Raw genomic sequence first — 14199 nt, 5'->3', positions numbered from 1 at the left:
TTATGTAACATTATGTAACTACGTGATTTGCAGCTTTGCTGAAGGATGAATTTGGTGGATGAGGAGCGCTTGGCATTAGTTCGAAGCCTTTTAGTGTTGTGCATCACTAAAGCAGCATGTTGTCGCTTTGTTGTTTGCTTCTGCTGTGAATTGTGAATTGGATCATCACGTTATTTATTTAACTCAAGTAAAGTGTGTTATGTGAGAGACTATGTGATAGAAAGCATAGCCCTGAGAGTTCAGGATGTCCTCTTAATGGCTCTTATGTCTGTGCGGGGTCAGCTGTGCATTAGAAGAACATTTCATAACATAACAACCTTCCTACCCCACAGAAATAGTCAGCAGTCTTCAGCTGCTTAGTGGCTTAAAAGAGAGTGGGAGGGGAGTGAGGAAATAAAGTTTAAACAACAAATGTGAAAGTTTGTGATCGTGCTGGTTTCTGGGTCAAAGCAGAATCAAATTGTTGAATAACATGAGTAAATTACTGCATAAATCCTACATGTGGCAGGATCCAGAGACTCAGATAAAGCTCAGATTTCCAGGCTGTACGCAGATGGACATTACAGAGATGGAAAAGATACTGCACTGTATACATCCGTCTCCAAGAGTCCCGTCTCTGGACATGTTTGGGAAACAAGCAAATCAATCAGTGTCAATTAGAGTTGGGTTCAAAGTAAACCACATCCTGGGAGTCAGACGCTCATTCTGCACTTAACAGCAGGCAACACAATTACACGGCAAAAACCCTCTAAAGTGCTCAGGGTCTGAGAGGATGAAGTGGTGCATATAAAGGGCTCTTACTGTCTTTTATCTATACCACTCTCAGGTACCCTCCTGAGCAGAGACTATCACTGAGCATGAGAGCGAGAGCGCTGCACTGGAAGCCCTCTGTTTCACGTCTTTCATGTTCCTGTCAGACACCACAGTTTGGGATGCCATTCTACATAAGTACACTGATCTTCAAAGGCCGTTTTCTGCTCCCTGCCACTGTTCATACTCTCATTTTTATACCCCTCTGCTGAGGTTGGGGCAGCAGAAGCTACGGCGGTCCTCATTGATTTCGGAAGGAGAGTGTGTGCAGTCACTTCCTCTCTCCAGCAGCCTTCCATAAAGGTGAGAACATCGCACTTTAACAGCTGAGTCTGAATTACAGGCTCTGAGACGTGGGAGCATAATCACATTTGTCGTGCAGTGTGAATTGCAGGAGCAGGTAGCGGATCCTTTCTCCCGCATCACTGTTGCGATGCTATATTTGATACTTCATTTGCATACACACAACACAACATCAGTATAAACCTGAAGGAAATGAACCTTCAGACAAAGACTGCGAAGACAGAAAAGAGCTCCCTGCTTCCAGATCACACGCCTGCTACAGACATATGTTGTTAAATTCTTCATTGTATATTTTATCATGATGTAAAAAAAGATGGAATAAATTGCTGGTGACAGGGAATATTGATTTATAAAACAAATTATTAAACTGAATGTTGCTATATGAAATTTAGAATGCATTTTATGATTCTTTTCGGATGATGTTTATATTGTTTATCGCTAAGGCGTAAAGCATGTTTCATATACAAAGGCAATTCAAAGTGTTTCATTTAATCCAGAAAAATCTAGCATTAAAGGGCATTAAAAAAAACACACACACACAAAATAGTTCTTCTCAAGCAGAGCACTGGGATTTTAATCTGTGTCACAGTGGAAATTTCAAAGCTGTTTCATCATCAATGGTCTGATTAAAAACAATGTGCCCTTTTAATCAACAAAGCTCTTACTTTTTTTCAAGAGTCCCTTTATGTTTCTGTTTCTTTATTCATTTCATGTTTAGTTTTTCTTACTTTTTCATCCAAACGCTGCTGAATATGAAATTTCTTTTATCTGAATGAAAGCTGGAGCATCACTCTGCATCAGTGATGTCATATATTGCTTACGTGCTTTTGTGCTCTTGCTCTTTGTGGTCCCAGTCATGACCAGTTTCTGTGGCAACATGATTTTGAAAATAGCTCCCCTCTCTAACGGCCCACTGCTGTCGCAAGTTGCTGCAGCCTGCAGCCCACTCTTGATGCATGACTCATTCATTGCTCATTATCATCCCACTCTCATTTCATACTACCCAGGCTCCCCTGCTTGGATATCTGATAGAGATGGTTGTGTGGGGGCGGGGTAGTGGCTACTATAAAGCCGGTGTATCCATGCTGCGATTGGCTGGTGGGATCCATTTAATCTGCTGTGACTGCTACAGGGTCCGCCCCTGTACTCCTCCCCCTCACTCCGACCGCCCTGACAGCATCCATACACAACACTGTGCTGTCTCTGTTCCAGGGAGAATATCAGCTCTGCACAGGGAGGAGAGGATTAGCGCAGCCACACAGCTCATCTGCATACACGTTCCCAGAGAACCACATGAGCACCGAGGGGCTGCACCTCTTTTGTATAAAACCTGGCACTCCTATCACAGAGGCGCCACTTGATCTACTGTCACTGCTGTGAGAGGATTTAATAAGGACCACTGTATTTTTTTCTTTTAGACTCTTTTAAATGATTTCTAGATTTTAAATTTGTTGTCTGTGATGTCTCTGTTCAACTGGGACAATGCAAGTAATATTGTTTGATACAGACTTGCTCTGAGCATCAAGGAGTTTTACCCTAATTCTTTTTGTACTTTTCTACTGGGTTTGTTCCTTCACCTGGTTTGGGAAACAGCAGCACCAGAATGCCATCTAGAGAGTCCTATGAGGTTCACAAGGAAGAGAAGTCCCTGGTGCAAAAGGCCAAGCGAGAGGCCAATCAGGAGGATATTCTGGTGGCTGCTCTGGGGATGAGCATGGGGCCACAGAAACCTCCAGCCACTTTCTGGCAGCCACTTAAACTATTCGCCTATTCACAGCTCACCTCACTGGTACGCAGAGCCACGCTGAAGGAGAGCGACCGGACACCCAAATCTGAGAAAGTCCACAACTTCAAGGTGAGACTGAATCAACTTTAGGAAGTCTTGTCAGCTGTTGCATCTGTAAAATGTTTCTTTTAATTTCATCATGTGTGGCCAGAGGGCTGCTTCCTGTGCTTCCCTTGTGGAAGATGGAAGCCGGCGGGGGGGGGGGGGGGGGGGGGGGGGGGGGTTGTTACTGAGTGGGAGAGAGGATGAAAAACAGAGCTGTTTTGGACTGTCCAGTGAGCTTTTATCAAAAGAAAATCTGTTGGGTGGTCTGTGGACCACTGCTGTTGGTTTGAGCACCAGATGGACAGATTAGGCCAGTGGAGAGGGGAAACAGTGGAGGAGTGTATCCCTGTTTGGCTCAGGCTCTCTCTCCTAGTTTGGCTGGTTAATGGGATGGAGAGCAGGGGGTGAAATATTGCCTTCAAGGCTTTCAAACTGCTGATGCTCACTGGTCTATTTCTGCTGCTTTGTTCCCTTGAATTGCTGAATGTTGCATTTCAACATTTTAAGAGCCACTGTTTAAAGCCTCCACAACCAAGCAGGAGTGTAACATTTGTGTGACTTATTAAGAGAGTGTTTTAATGCATTAATGTACCAAACAGATAATACATTACAGTAACATCTTGGAGCTGAAATAGATCTGTTTTGCAAATTAAGCACTCAGTTTTATCTTTAAGTTTATCTTCTTCTCGTTTGAATTCTTTTACATGATTTGCTTGGGACTACAGGTTCTGTACACCAGTTAAACCAGCACTTCAGTTTGACATTTTCACATCCCGGCTTCTTAAAATAATTACTCTAAGTCAATGCATTAAGCAGTGAGTGAGCACAAACTAATGAGATGTGTGTTAAATTGTAATCCTTCGATTCTGTAAACATGAAAAGAAATGGCACCTGACATCACTCCAGGTGGTCAGGAGCAGGGGGAGTTGTGGCTTGCTCTTGCTCTGGTTCCCAGAGGCCTCCCTGATTGGCTGAGCTATTGTTGCCTGGTGAAAAGTTGGGGGTTCCCTTTCCCACACGAGCGTGGTGGCCCTCTACTGTTTCCATAGCGAATTTCCCTGACGACTTTCACCTTCACTCCGGTGAAGTGTCAAATCCTAACTGTGGCATGATGGCAAAGCCTCCCCTGGCTGCAGTCACCGCTGCACCCGCCTCAGTTTTGTCAGATTGAGGGTCTGTTTGAACAACAACCCTCCTCCACCCACAGACAATCCTCCTCCTCCGCTGCCTCATTTAAGATGGCAGCACCTATGGGTGTTCTGGCCTGCTGAGGAAGAGGATGGGCTATCTATGGAGTAAATGTCCGCTGCCACTCGCTGCTCTCCCTCTGTTTTGTCACTGCTCTTCATCACTAATATCTGTCACTGTCCTCCTCTCTGTTGCAGGTCCATACCTTTCGAGGGCCTCACTGGTGTGAACACTGTGCCAGCTTCATGTGGGGACTGATGGCCCAGGGGGTCAAATGTGCAGGTACATCTTGTTCTCATGCTACATTAACACAGTGTTATATAAACTGCTTGATCCCATCACAGCACTCTCTGATTACATTCAAGGCGTACATAGTGACCGTTACTGTATATGGGTTACTTGGTTTTTAGTGCATCTGGAGCTGGATTATTCAGTTTTAATCTAAAGTCCCAACAGTAGTTTGTGGATTATGGGTTGTATAACAGAGTGACATTATGGCTCTATAGCTATGATGTAACAGGTACGTATGTTACACGATGTTGAGGTCTTATTTTTGACCTACATTTTTCTTCAGGGGGTTTTTGAATGCGGTTCTATCTGTGCTGACAGATTATTTCAACAATCTAAAAGATCATTCTTTACGCAAAGTATTTAGATTTGATTTTGATTTTTTTCAGCACATGGTTGGGCAGTTCCTCACATCATCATGTCATTATTACATTAACAAGGGCTATACAGTATACATCCACGATTTTAATGGTTAAACATCAGCTGCATTAAAAACCAGAAAACACACAAACAACAGACGGCTATTACATTCTCATGCACATGAAAATATGTGTCTTTTTAATCTCAGTTCTCTGTACTCTGATGAATGCATTATGTCAATATGAGCTACACATTTAAAAAAAAAAAAAAAAGAAGAAGAATAATTCACAGCAACTCTGTGAGGATGTTCAGTCTTTTCTAAATATGTCTTTACTGTGTGTGATAGATTTAACATACAGGCATTCAGTCCTGTCACTGTTGGGGAAATGGTTGTTATATTCACCCGTTTGCTTGTCAGATACTCTGATGAGATTTCTAGTTCACTGTGGCTGTTTCTAGAACTCCTTTCCCATCCCAGAATAGTGCTATAATACAGTTTGATGTGTGTCTTTGATGTTTTATTGATAAAACAAAGTGTGTCAAAGAAATCTGTGGGAGCTCTGATATTAATTATTTATGTTTTGATTTTGAAAGCTCGTAGCAATTGAAATAAAGGCACATATGATCGGAGCCAGTCTTTATCGACTCATATGTATCACCATTCCTTCAGACTCGAACACTAGCTAGCAGAATCTAGGGCAGCGAAGTCTCACATGATGCTCAAATTTGCATACCAAAAAATGTTCTTCCACCCCCTTTTTCTTTTTGTATGTGTGAACTGTTTTTGGCCGAGTGCCAGAAAGCCAGCCTCTGCTTGTGCTTGTTGTGCCACATTTCCTCATCAGAGTACGCCCCCCAGCCTCATCCCATCATGCCCATGAAGGAAAACAAAGCTGGCATGTCTCTTTAATGAGGAGCAGAGCTCGGAGCGTGGGGAAGGAGCTCTGTTTCCACACACATTAAAATTCAGCAGCTTCAACTAAAGAGCTAGGTCACGCAGCTCAACCCCTATTTAACTTAAACACTTGGTAGAAAAACCAAAACATCTAACAAGTACGAGTGGTGCTTTTTGTTTTCCGATCCGGTCAGAGAGAGACTGGTTTCAACTGGTAACTCGGTGGGTTAGACACGGTGATAATGTGCTGATTAGAAATTAGCAGCCAGCCACCAGTAAACCTCTTCTCAGAGCCCTTTAGCCAAAACCGAGCTGTAGCCTCTTCTCCATAGCAACACAGACAGAGCTGACGGTGCAGTAAAGCAGCATCCCCTGTCTCCTGGTGTCCCTTGGGCCTATGCCTCACCCTCACCCACCCCACCTGGGACCCAGGGCCATCAGTGTGTTCACGTGGACACCAGGAGCTCAGCAGACCTGTGTCTGATGACAGGGCCTCCTCGATTATACTGCCTGTCTCATATCCTTAAGAGAATCATCTCTTAAGGTAATTACATTTCTGCATCAATGCATATAAATGCAGACCGAGTGAATTTCTCAAGGGACCCATATTAATCAAAATATTGTCTGAGGTCCTGCAGAGGCTTAGATTCTTGGCTTTAAGAAAGAGATTTTTTTTTTTTTATTAAAAACTAGTAAATCTTCTGAGGAATCAAAACAGTACTTTTTATGTTGTAGGAATCAAAAAGCACATGGCATTTGTCAAAAAAAAAACCCTTTCAGAACTTGGAGACAGCTCAAAAGAACTAAAGGGCTTGAAGAGCTGCCCCATTTTAGTCTGGGAAACTAGGTCTAGTGTAGCCCGCAGCGCCTCAATTGCTGCTTCCACAGCCATTGTGTGTGAGCTTGGATATGGAAAAGAATAGAGTGCAGCAGCGGCGCTGATCGTCCCTCCTCCAGGCCACAGCGTTTTCAGTGTTCCTCTAATTCCCTCCATGCATCTCTCTTACATCAGAGCTGCAGTCTCTCTCTCTCTCTCTCTCTCTGTGTGATTCTGCTCTCCACGGGCTCCTCTTTTCCCGACAAGGTGAATCCTGCCCTGAAACAGCTGTGCCTCAGGCCCCGTCCACTGTGTCTGAAGACAAAACACGATGTGGGATACTTTCACTGACACCATGACTAATGTGCTATTTAAACACCGAAAGACATGAATTTAATCTCTGAAAATATGTTGTAGTGAAGAAAAAATGTCAAAAATGGGATTTCTTCACATTTATCTAATAATATTTAAAGTATATTTAAATAAGAAATGATTTAACAAAAAAAATAAATAAATAAGATTAACGTCCTGTCTTCTGGTTCATTATTGTTTTAATTTAATATTTTTCATGTTTGTGATAAACAAATAGCGCTCTGGAGGTGACTTTGGTGCTCAAGGTGACTCCAATGCCATGTGTGGTAGAGAGAAAGGAGCTCTCCAGTGGCCTCATGACATTTAGGTGACAAATATTGATCAAGGGAATTAACACTCCAGTGCAAGCCAAAACACACACAAAACCATCCAACCAGCCTGAAATTAACCTGATGTTGAATGTGAATTTACATAATAGTCATCACTTCAGAGATAAAACGACTGAACCATGAGAAATCATTTAGTTGACTTTGTTTGCTGTTTGACAAATTTTATAGTAAAATTAACTCTACAGTGTACCGTTTTTTTTTTGTTTTGTTTTTTTTTTATATGCTGCAGAAACTCATGAACTAAACCTGCTGCATCTCTCTTTGTAGACTGCGGTCTGAACGTCCACAAACAGTGCCAATCTCTGGTACCCAACGACTGCAAACCAGACCTGAGACACATCCGTAAAGTCTACAGCTGTGACCTCACGACCCTGGTGAAAGCTTATAATACAGCGCGACCCATGGTGGTGGACATGTGCATACGAGAGATCGAGTCCAGAGGTGAGTTCAGGACATGCGCGTTCGTCCACATGTGTATGTTTGTTTCAAATATACAGCTCCCCAAGATGTAAATGTGATACATGCAGTTTAGTTTAAATGCCAACTGAATCACTTTTAAGCCCTAACAGCTTTAAAGTTAGACAGTAATTGGCTGAGTGGAGGCTTTGCACTGAAGGATGAAATGCTGCAAACTAAAGAGGAAGAATTATGGAAGCAAGGAACAGCCATAATAATTCAAGTAACTGAATAACTAATTGTGAAACTCAGTCACTACTGAATACTTTTCAGTTGAAATTTAAATGACATTGAATTTATAGCATTCTTCCTTTTTTTAAAAAATGTTTTTATATTTTACTATTTTTTCATTTCCTCTTGCAGTCTTGTAATTTCCAAGAAATTTTGCTCTTTTTTTCCAAGTTGACAAATTCACACATTGGGCATATTGAACATTCAGGTATTAAAGTGTCAAGTCTCCTTTCTAAACATCTTCAGGGATCATGTGACTGTCATAATGCAACCTGATGACCTGAAAAAGGTCTGATTGATTAGTTCAAGCTTGATTGATTATCCATTATAGTCTGAATGTTCTGAAGTTTAAAATGTTTATCTTGAGCATGGTGTCTGAATTCACCCAATCCAATTTGAGCACCCTAATTTTTTTTTCCTTAAATTTTAGATCTGAAAATTACAAATTGAATATGAGCAACTTGAATATCAAACAACTGAATCAAAACCTACAATAATACTGCATATCAAGTTTTTTTTTAATTGTACAACTTGAAATGAGCCTCTGGAAATTTTTAAGAAAATAAAACCATATAAATTATGATATAACATTGTTAAAGTCTTTCAAACTATGAATTAAATACTACTTAATTAATTCAATTTAATTTCTTACAAGATCCTTACTGCTTTCTTTGCTTCAATAAGACATTTAGAAGATTATTCTGGGACAACCTATTGAGCTCATGTCCGTTATTCTGAAATGGTGTATTTTCAGAACTTTAAATTTAATTCCTTTAAGAACATTCATTTTTAACATTTTTAGCTGATATTACACAGAAGAAAAACAAGTCTCTCAAAACAAACCCTTTAAAATGCTATTTGTATTAGTTTATATTAGTTTTTGGATCCTGTTTATTGTGTATATGATCTTTGTTGTAAAACAGCTTTCCTTTGATTTTACAGTAAGTGATCTATAATATATACTACTGAGGTTGAGATTGAGGTTTAAAAAGTCGGATATCATTACTAACTGAATTAACGTTTTTTTTTGGATGGGGTGGGGGTGGGGGGGTTGACTGGGAGGACTGATGAGTGTGCTGCTGGTAATTGTAAACCTGTAATGAGGAATACATTACTCTGTTTCCTGCTGCCTTTGTTGATTGCGTTTCAGTTAAATCATTCAACTATGTAGGAAACTCATTGCTCCCTTATTGTCTCCCCTCTAATATACATCTGTAGCTAAGTTTGATTTATGTCTTTATTATTTTACCCAGTGATGCAGAAAACTATTTGCATCTGCCCATGTTGCTCCATTGTGAGACATTGTGGACATTTTACCCTTAATTTCTTATGCATACTTAAAAGTGTTTAATGGCATTTCCTAAATTACCCACGCGATTTTGTGCAGGTGAATTTCTCCACATTACTTCTGACAGCGCTGCCGATGTCTGAAAGGTTGTTTATGTTTGTTCCTTAAGGACTGAAGTCTGAAGGCCTCTACAGAATATCTGGGTTTAGTGATTCAGTGGAAGAAGTCAAGATGGCATTTGACAAAGGTATGTCCTCCTTGTTTTATGGATTTCTGTCAGCTCACGACATGACATTTGACATTACATGCTTACATATGTTTGCATAAGACACACAAAACATTTCAGATTATGAGAAAGTGACACATTAGTGAGGGATTAGTGTCCATCTGGGAGAGCAGATCCTGTCCTGACACGTCCCTCTCACGCAGGGTTTCACAGTGTGGGCAGACAGGGAGGACCTGAGGGGATACAAACCATGGATTGTACTCTCACTGCCTTAAACATAGCTGTAAAAAAAAACCTCTTCTGCTGTGTTGGGATTCAGTAGTGGACTTAGTGAGAATGAGCCTGTCTTGGCCCAACGCTGTGTGAATTTTAACTGTAAGAAAAACCCTGCAGCAGTGGGCTAAACTCTTAGCCAGATCCGCATGTGGGAGATCATCCATGACAGAGTGTCATTCCATCTCACAGCACTGTGATGTTCAGTCTGCCAGCACAAGTAGGCCATGGCCTGCTCTGGAACGCATGCATAACCCAGGGAAAGTCGGAATAAAACAGGCCAGGCGGATGATAGCAGCTACTTTGCAAAAAGACAGAGCGAGAGTAGTATTTCTTTTTTTCCACCAGCTGTAACACAATCTCTTTATTCTCCAATTCACACTGTGATGTGAAAGTGCTTATGTCAGACATTTTTTATAGTTTGACTATTTTCTTCTTCTTATCTCCCTGTTTCCATCACACATCCTCACAGATGGCGAGAAGGCAGACATCTCAGTGAACGCCTATGAAGACATCAATATCATCACGGGTGCACTGAAACTGTACCTCAGGGATTTGCCTGTTCCCATCATCTCATATGATGCTTACCCCGGGTTCATCGAGGCTGCAAGTAAGTCAACAACTAGTCAAATTAGTTGGCAACACACCTCAATATGTTTGACTTTGCCCGATTGAGGATGGCAAAAGGTCACTATTAAACTTTATGTTAAACTTTAAAGTGCTGTTGTATTAGATTACATTATATTGCTGGTTGTTGTTATTGTATCTACCCTCTTGGAGCTACCCATCACAACTGCAATAATCTGCTGTTATTAAAAGCTTCAGTCATGCAGATTTTATGGTTATCGAGTGAAAAGAAAGTGTTCATTATTAATTATGCAGAACTATGAAACTGCAGCCTTGTACAGCCGACCTCTCAGAATCAGTCAGTGACTTTCAGAGCTCAGCTCTGACCTGAAGTAAAATGTTCCACTCTGATTGTGCATCTAATTTGTGTCCCTAACTTGCAAAAAAAACAACTCTACATTTAAAAGCACAGGGTTAATTTGCTTTAACTATATCAAGCCGCATGCCCTCCTCAGACTTCCTCTCAGAGACTAATGGGTTTTATTACCCCACAGGAAATAACTACATTGATTCCTGATTGCGTCCTTGTGTTTTCTGGCCACTCTAACAGCACGATCCTTTATGTTTCCCAGTGCTCACAGACCCAGAAAAGAAGCTGGAAGCTTTCCGCGAGGCTCTCGCTCTGCTGCCGCCATCACACAGGGAAACTCTCAAGTACCTCATGGCACATTTAAAAAGGTGAGCAACCCAGTCGCAAAAGTGAAGGGAGTGTGTGAAAATTATTCGAGTGAGGGGTTTCAGAAAAGGTGGCTGGTTGTGTATTTTTTCTTTTTGCTGAAGGGGGTTGGGTAGTCAGGAGTTTGTTATTTGTCTTTTTTTTTTACTATCCTACAGCAGCTCTCACACTCATCTGCATCTTAACGGAAAGTTACTACAGTAAATTTTCAAAAATTAGAAATGTGTTACAGTCATGGATAAACGAAAACAACAATGGCTATTGGTATTACCCACCGATGCACCCCAACCACCTGAGACTTTGCCGCTCTATGTGCTATCTACCCAACTTCCTCCCGTTATATTTACTACGACTGCTAGAGGTCTCCAAACAATAAAACATAACTATGGGTTATAAAAAGATGCTTCCACAGATGACCCAAGGGCTCAGTTTTTACAGGACAGTCTCAATTATTCAGTAAACAGGACACATCACTTTTTTATTTTAACAACTGCTGATCCTGCTTCTCTTGTGCGATTTGGTGGTAAAAATGATTACTCAGTCAATAGTGTTGGATTACTTTGAGATATTGTGGGGAGTGTGTTGCAACTTTTCTCTTAGTCAAGGGGAAGGTCCAAATAAAATGCACAACGCTGGGGAGGGCCATGCTTTGAAAAAAAACATAATGTTCAGCCCCCCTCCCGACCACAGTCATTTTCGTACTGTTCCTGAAACTCTTTCACTCCCAAAATCTAACTCTAATATAACTAATATATATTTGCAGGGTAACACAGAATGAAAAATTCAACCTGATGAACGCAGAGAACCTGGCCATCATTTTCGGGCCCACCCTCATGCGCGCACCAAACCTGGACGCCATAACAGCCCTCAATGACATCCGCTACCAGAGACAGGTGGTGGAGTTGCTCATTAAAAAGGAAGATGTGCTCTTCTGAACACAGATCGGGACTTTTTTTTTTTTAGAACGGTTCTCTAATGATTCTTTTGTGTAAAGACTTGATTGACTGTTTGTATTACATTTATTGATAAATTTTTTTTAAATGCCCTGTGTATGGACTAGTGCTGACCTAACATCTGTCCTCCCCTGTACTGGGTGTGGATGATGAACCTTACACTTGTACGTACTCTATGTCTCCCCATTTTTGTCGGGGGATTTTCAGAAGCTGACAGGCCAGCATGCATGGTGCGAGGTCTTTGTTGCTTTGTAGTCGTAACCTAGCATGTGTTAAAGATTGTGTAACGCTGTGATTTTGCTTTTGTCTGTTCTCTAGAGGTTATAGTCCACATTCCCAGCTGCCTGCTGCGCAGTTATTTCTGTGAAACATTGTATAGCTGGATGTAAAAATAAGCTACTGATTTTTCTGGGGTAATTTTTATGATGCTGTATTTTTTTATCTCTTTGACAGTTTTTATGTAACCTGCAGTTCTTAGTTGAATGAGCCTCTCCTGTTAAAGTGTACACACTGGTGCATTTGCCTGACCGTAACATTTTTATTGTGTTATAAACAGCATTATTTGTGAATTTAATTTTTTACTGTAATGTTTTTGTACACAACTTGTGCATGGTCACTTTAATTTATTAAACCTTACTCTGAGAAATGAAATGCTTTATGAGTCAGCTGAATTACCATAATAAAAAAATCTAATTGTTAAACCTGCATTAACTATTTTATATCCACTCGGGGGCAGCAGAAACAAGCTGTATGTTTAGGTCATGTTTCTGGCCACCTGGCAATTGCAAGTCCAAAAATTCATGTTCATTTACTCCTGTTTTTGGTCTCCTCCATCTCCTGAGGGATATTCCTGGATCTTTAGCACCACCATGATGACCAGGTAGTCATTGTCAGTGTGCTAGGGAAGTTATTAGTGATGAGCAAAGCAGTTCAGTGTCCGAACTCACTCGCATCAATTTATTTGAAAGACTCACTCACAGGATTGTTAAGTTCTTGACTGGACCTCCAGATGCGTCCCACTCACTGAACTGAAGACCTATAGCTGGTTTCACATGACCGCTGGATTCCTGAACCGGAAGTGCTCTTGCTTTGACAAACACGCCAAACTCCATTTATAAATGTTGATATTTGAAATGTTTCCTTGTTGAATATCGGAGATGAACGCTGGTTTCCATTCATTTTTAAGCCTTTTTAAGTGAGCTACTGTTCGGCATAACGCTCGAAGTGTCTGAGCCTGACTCTGGTCGCAGCCGCAGCAGCACCGGTGAGTCTGTTCATTTCACTCTCACACAGTCAAGCCAACCATTTTAAGTTTGTGTTTATCGGGGAACTTGAAGTTGTGCGTTGATTGATAAGGCCATTAATGATCTCGTGGTAACTCCCGGCTACATTAGCCGCTAGCCGGAGAAAAGCATGGGCTCCATGTGAGTGTTTCCCTGTGAACAAATGACTCCTGCGAACGAATCATTAAGTTCAGTCGCAACTGACCGAGAGCTCAACTGAACTGAGAAATGAATGTATCGTTACAGGAAGTGATTTAGTTCAGTTCGTACACCCAAAAGATTCGTTCCTTTGGACGAGACAAGACAAGATGTTATGTATTATTTTCCTGTGACAGTCTGCTGGCTGCATCTGAGCCATTAACAGTAAAGCGGCGAGCCAAACATCCAAAACAAAGAGCTAAAAGACACTATAAAAAGTAAATAATGTCATAGTTTTGTTCAGCAAATGGTTCATAGTGGTAAACAAAAATCATATACACCTATAGGAGCAGAGATGGTGATGTCAAGAGTGAAACAGATTTAGCCTGATGCTGCCTCTAAAATCAGTTGATTTCACTAAGGCCTGTGTCTAACTCTAACCTCCTCAAAATCTATTTTATTTTTCTCTGCTTAAAAAGATTAGTCTGGCAATATTTGATGTTTGTCATATTGTGAAACAAATTACAAGAAAAGACCTAAAAAACAATGATGAATTTATCTCACTAACAAATATTGACTGTAGCCAGAGCTATTGTTTATTACTCTGTGCCCTCAAGAGGTGACATGTTCCATAATTACCATGAACTTCACTGTAGTTTATTTTGAGTCAGTCCCACATACACTGTCCTGCTGCCATAAATACTCTATAGGGCACCAAATATGTGTTAATCCCCCACTAAAAATAGTCCCCAACAAATGCGCTCTCTGTTCCTGTTTGAGTAATGTTTGCTACAAGCTGTACCCAGGTGAAATTACTGTCTTTTTAGAAAAAATGAAATTACATTCGCGACCCAC

The 14199-nt window shown here is 41.0% G+C and overlaps 1 protein-coding gene across 1 annotated transcript; it reads left to right on the top strand.

Annotated features, from left to right (window-relative positions):
• The first annotated feature begins 2314 nt into the window (after nt 1-2314).
• Nucleotides 2315-12574, top strand: chn1 (chimerin 1). Its single transcript, XM_023405716.2, has 7 exons — nt 2315-2968; nt 4330-4414; nt 7461-7634; nt 9338-9415; nt 10140-10277; nt 10867-10972; nt 11734-12574. The coding sequence occupies exons 1-7, from the start codon at nt 2717-2719 to the stop codon at nt 11903-11905; spliced, it is 1005 nt and encodes a 334-aa protein (XP_023261484.1). The 5' UTR covers nt 2315-2716; the 3' UTR covers nt 11906-12574.
• The last annotated feature ends 1625 nt before the right edge of the window (nt 12575-14199 follow it).

This window comes from Seriola lalandi, unplaced genomic scaffold (genome assembly GCF_002814215.2).
Source record: "Seriola lalandi dorsalis isolate HSWRI2012SDOR001 ecotype SW California unplaced genomic scaffold, Sedor1 jcf7180002054284, whole genome shotgun sequence".
Taxonomy (NCBI): Eukaryota; Metazoa; Chordata; class Actinopteri; order Carangiformes; family Carangidae; genus Seriola; species Seriola lalandi.
The sequence above is the reverse complement of the archived record's forward strand: the minus strand, read 5'-3'. Positions and strand labels throughout refer to the sequence as shown.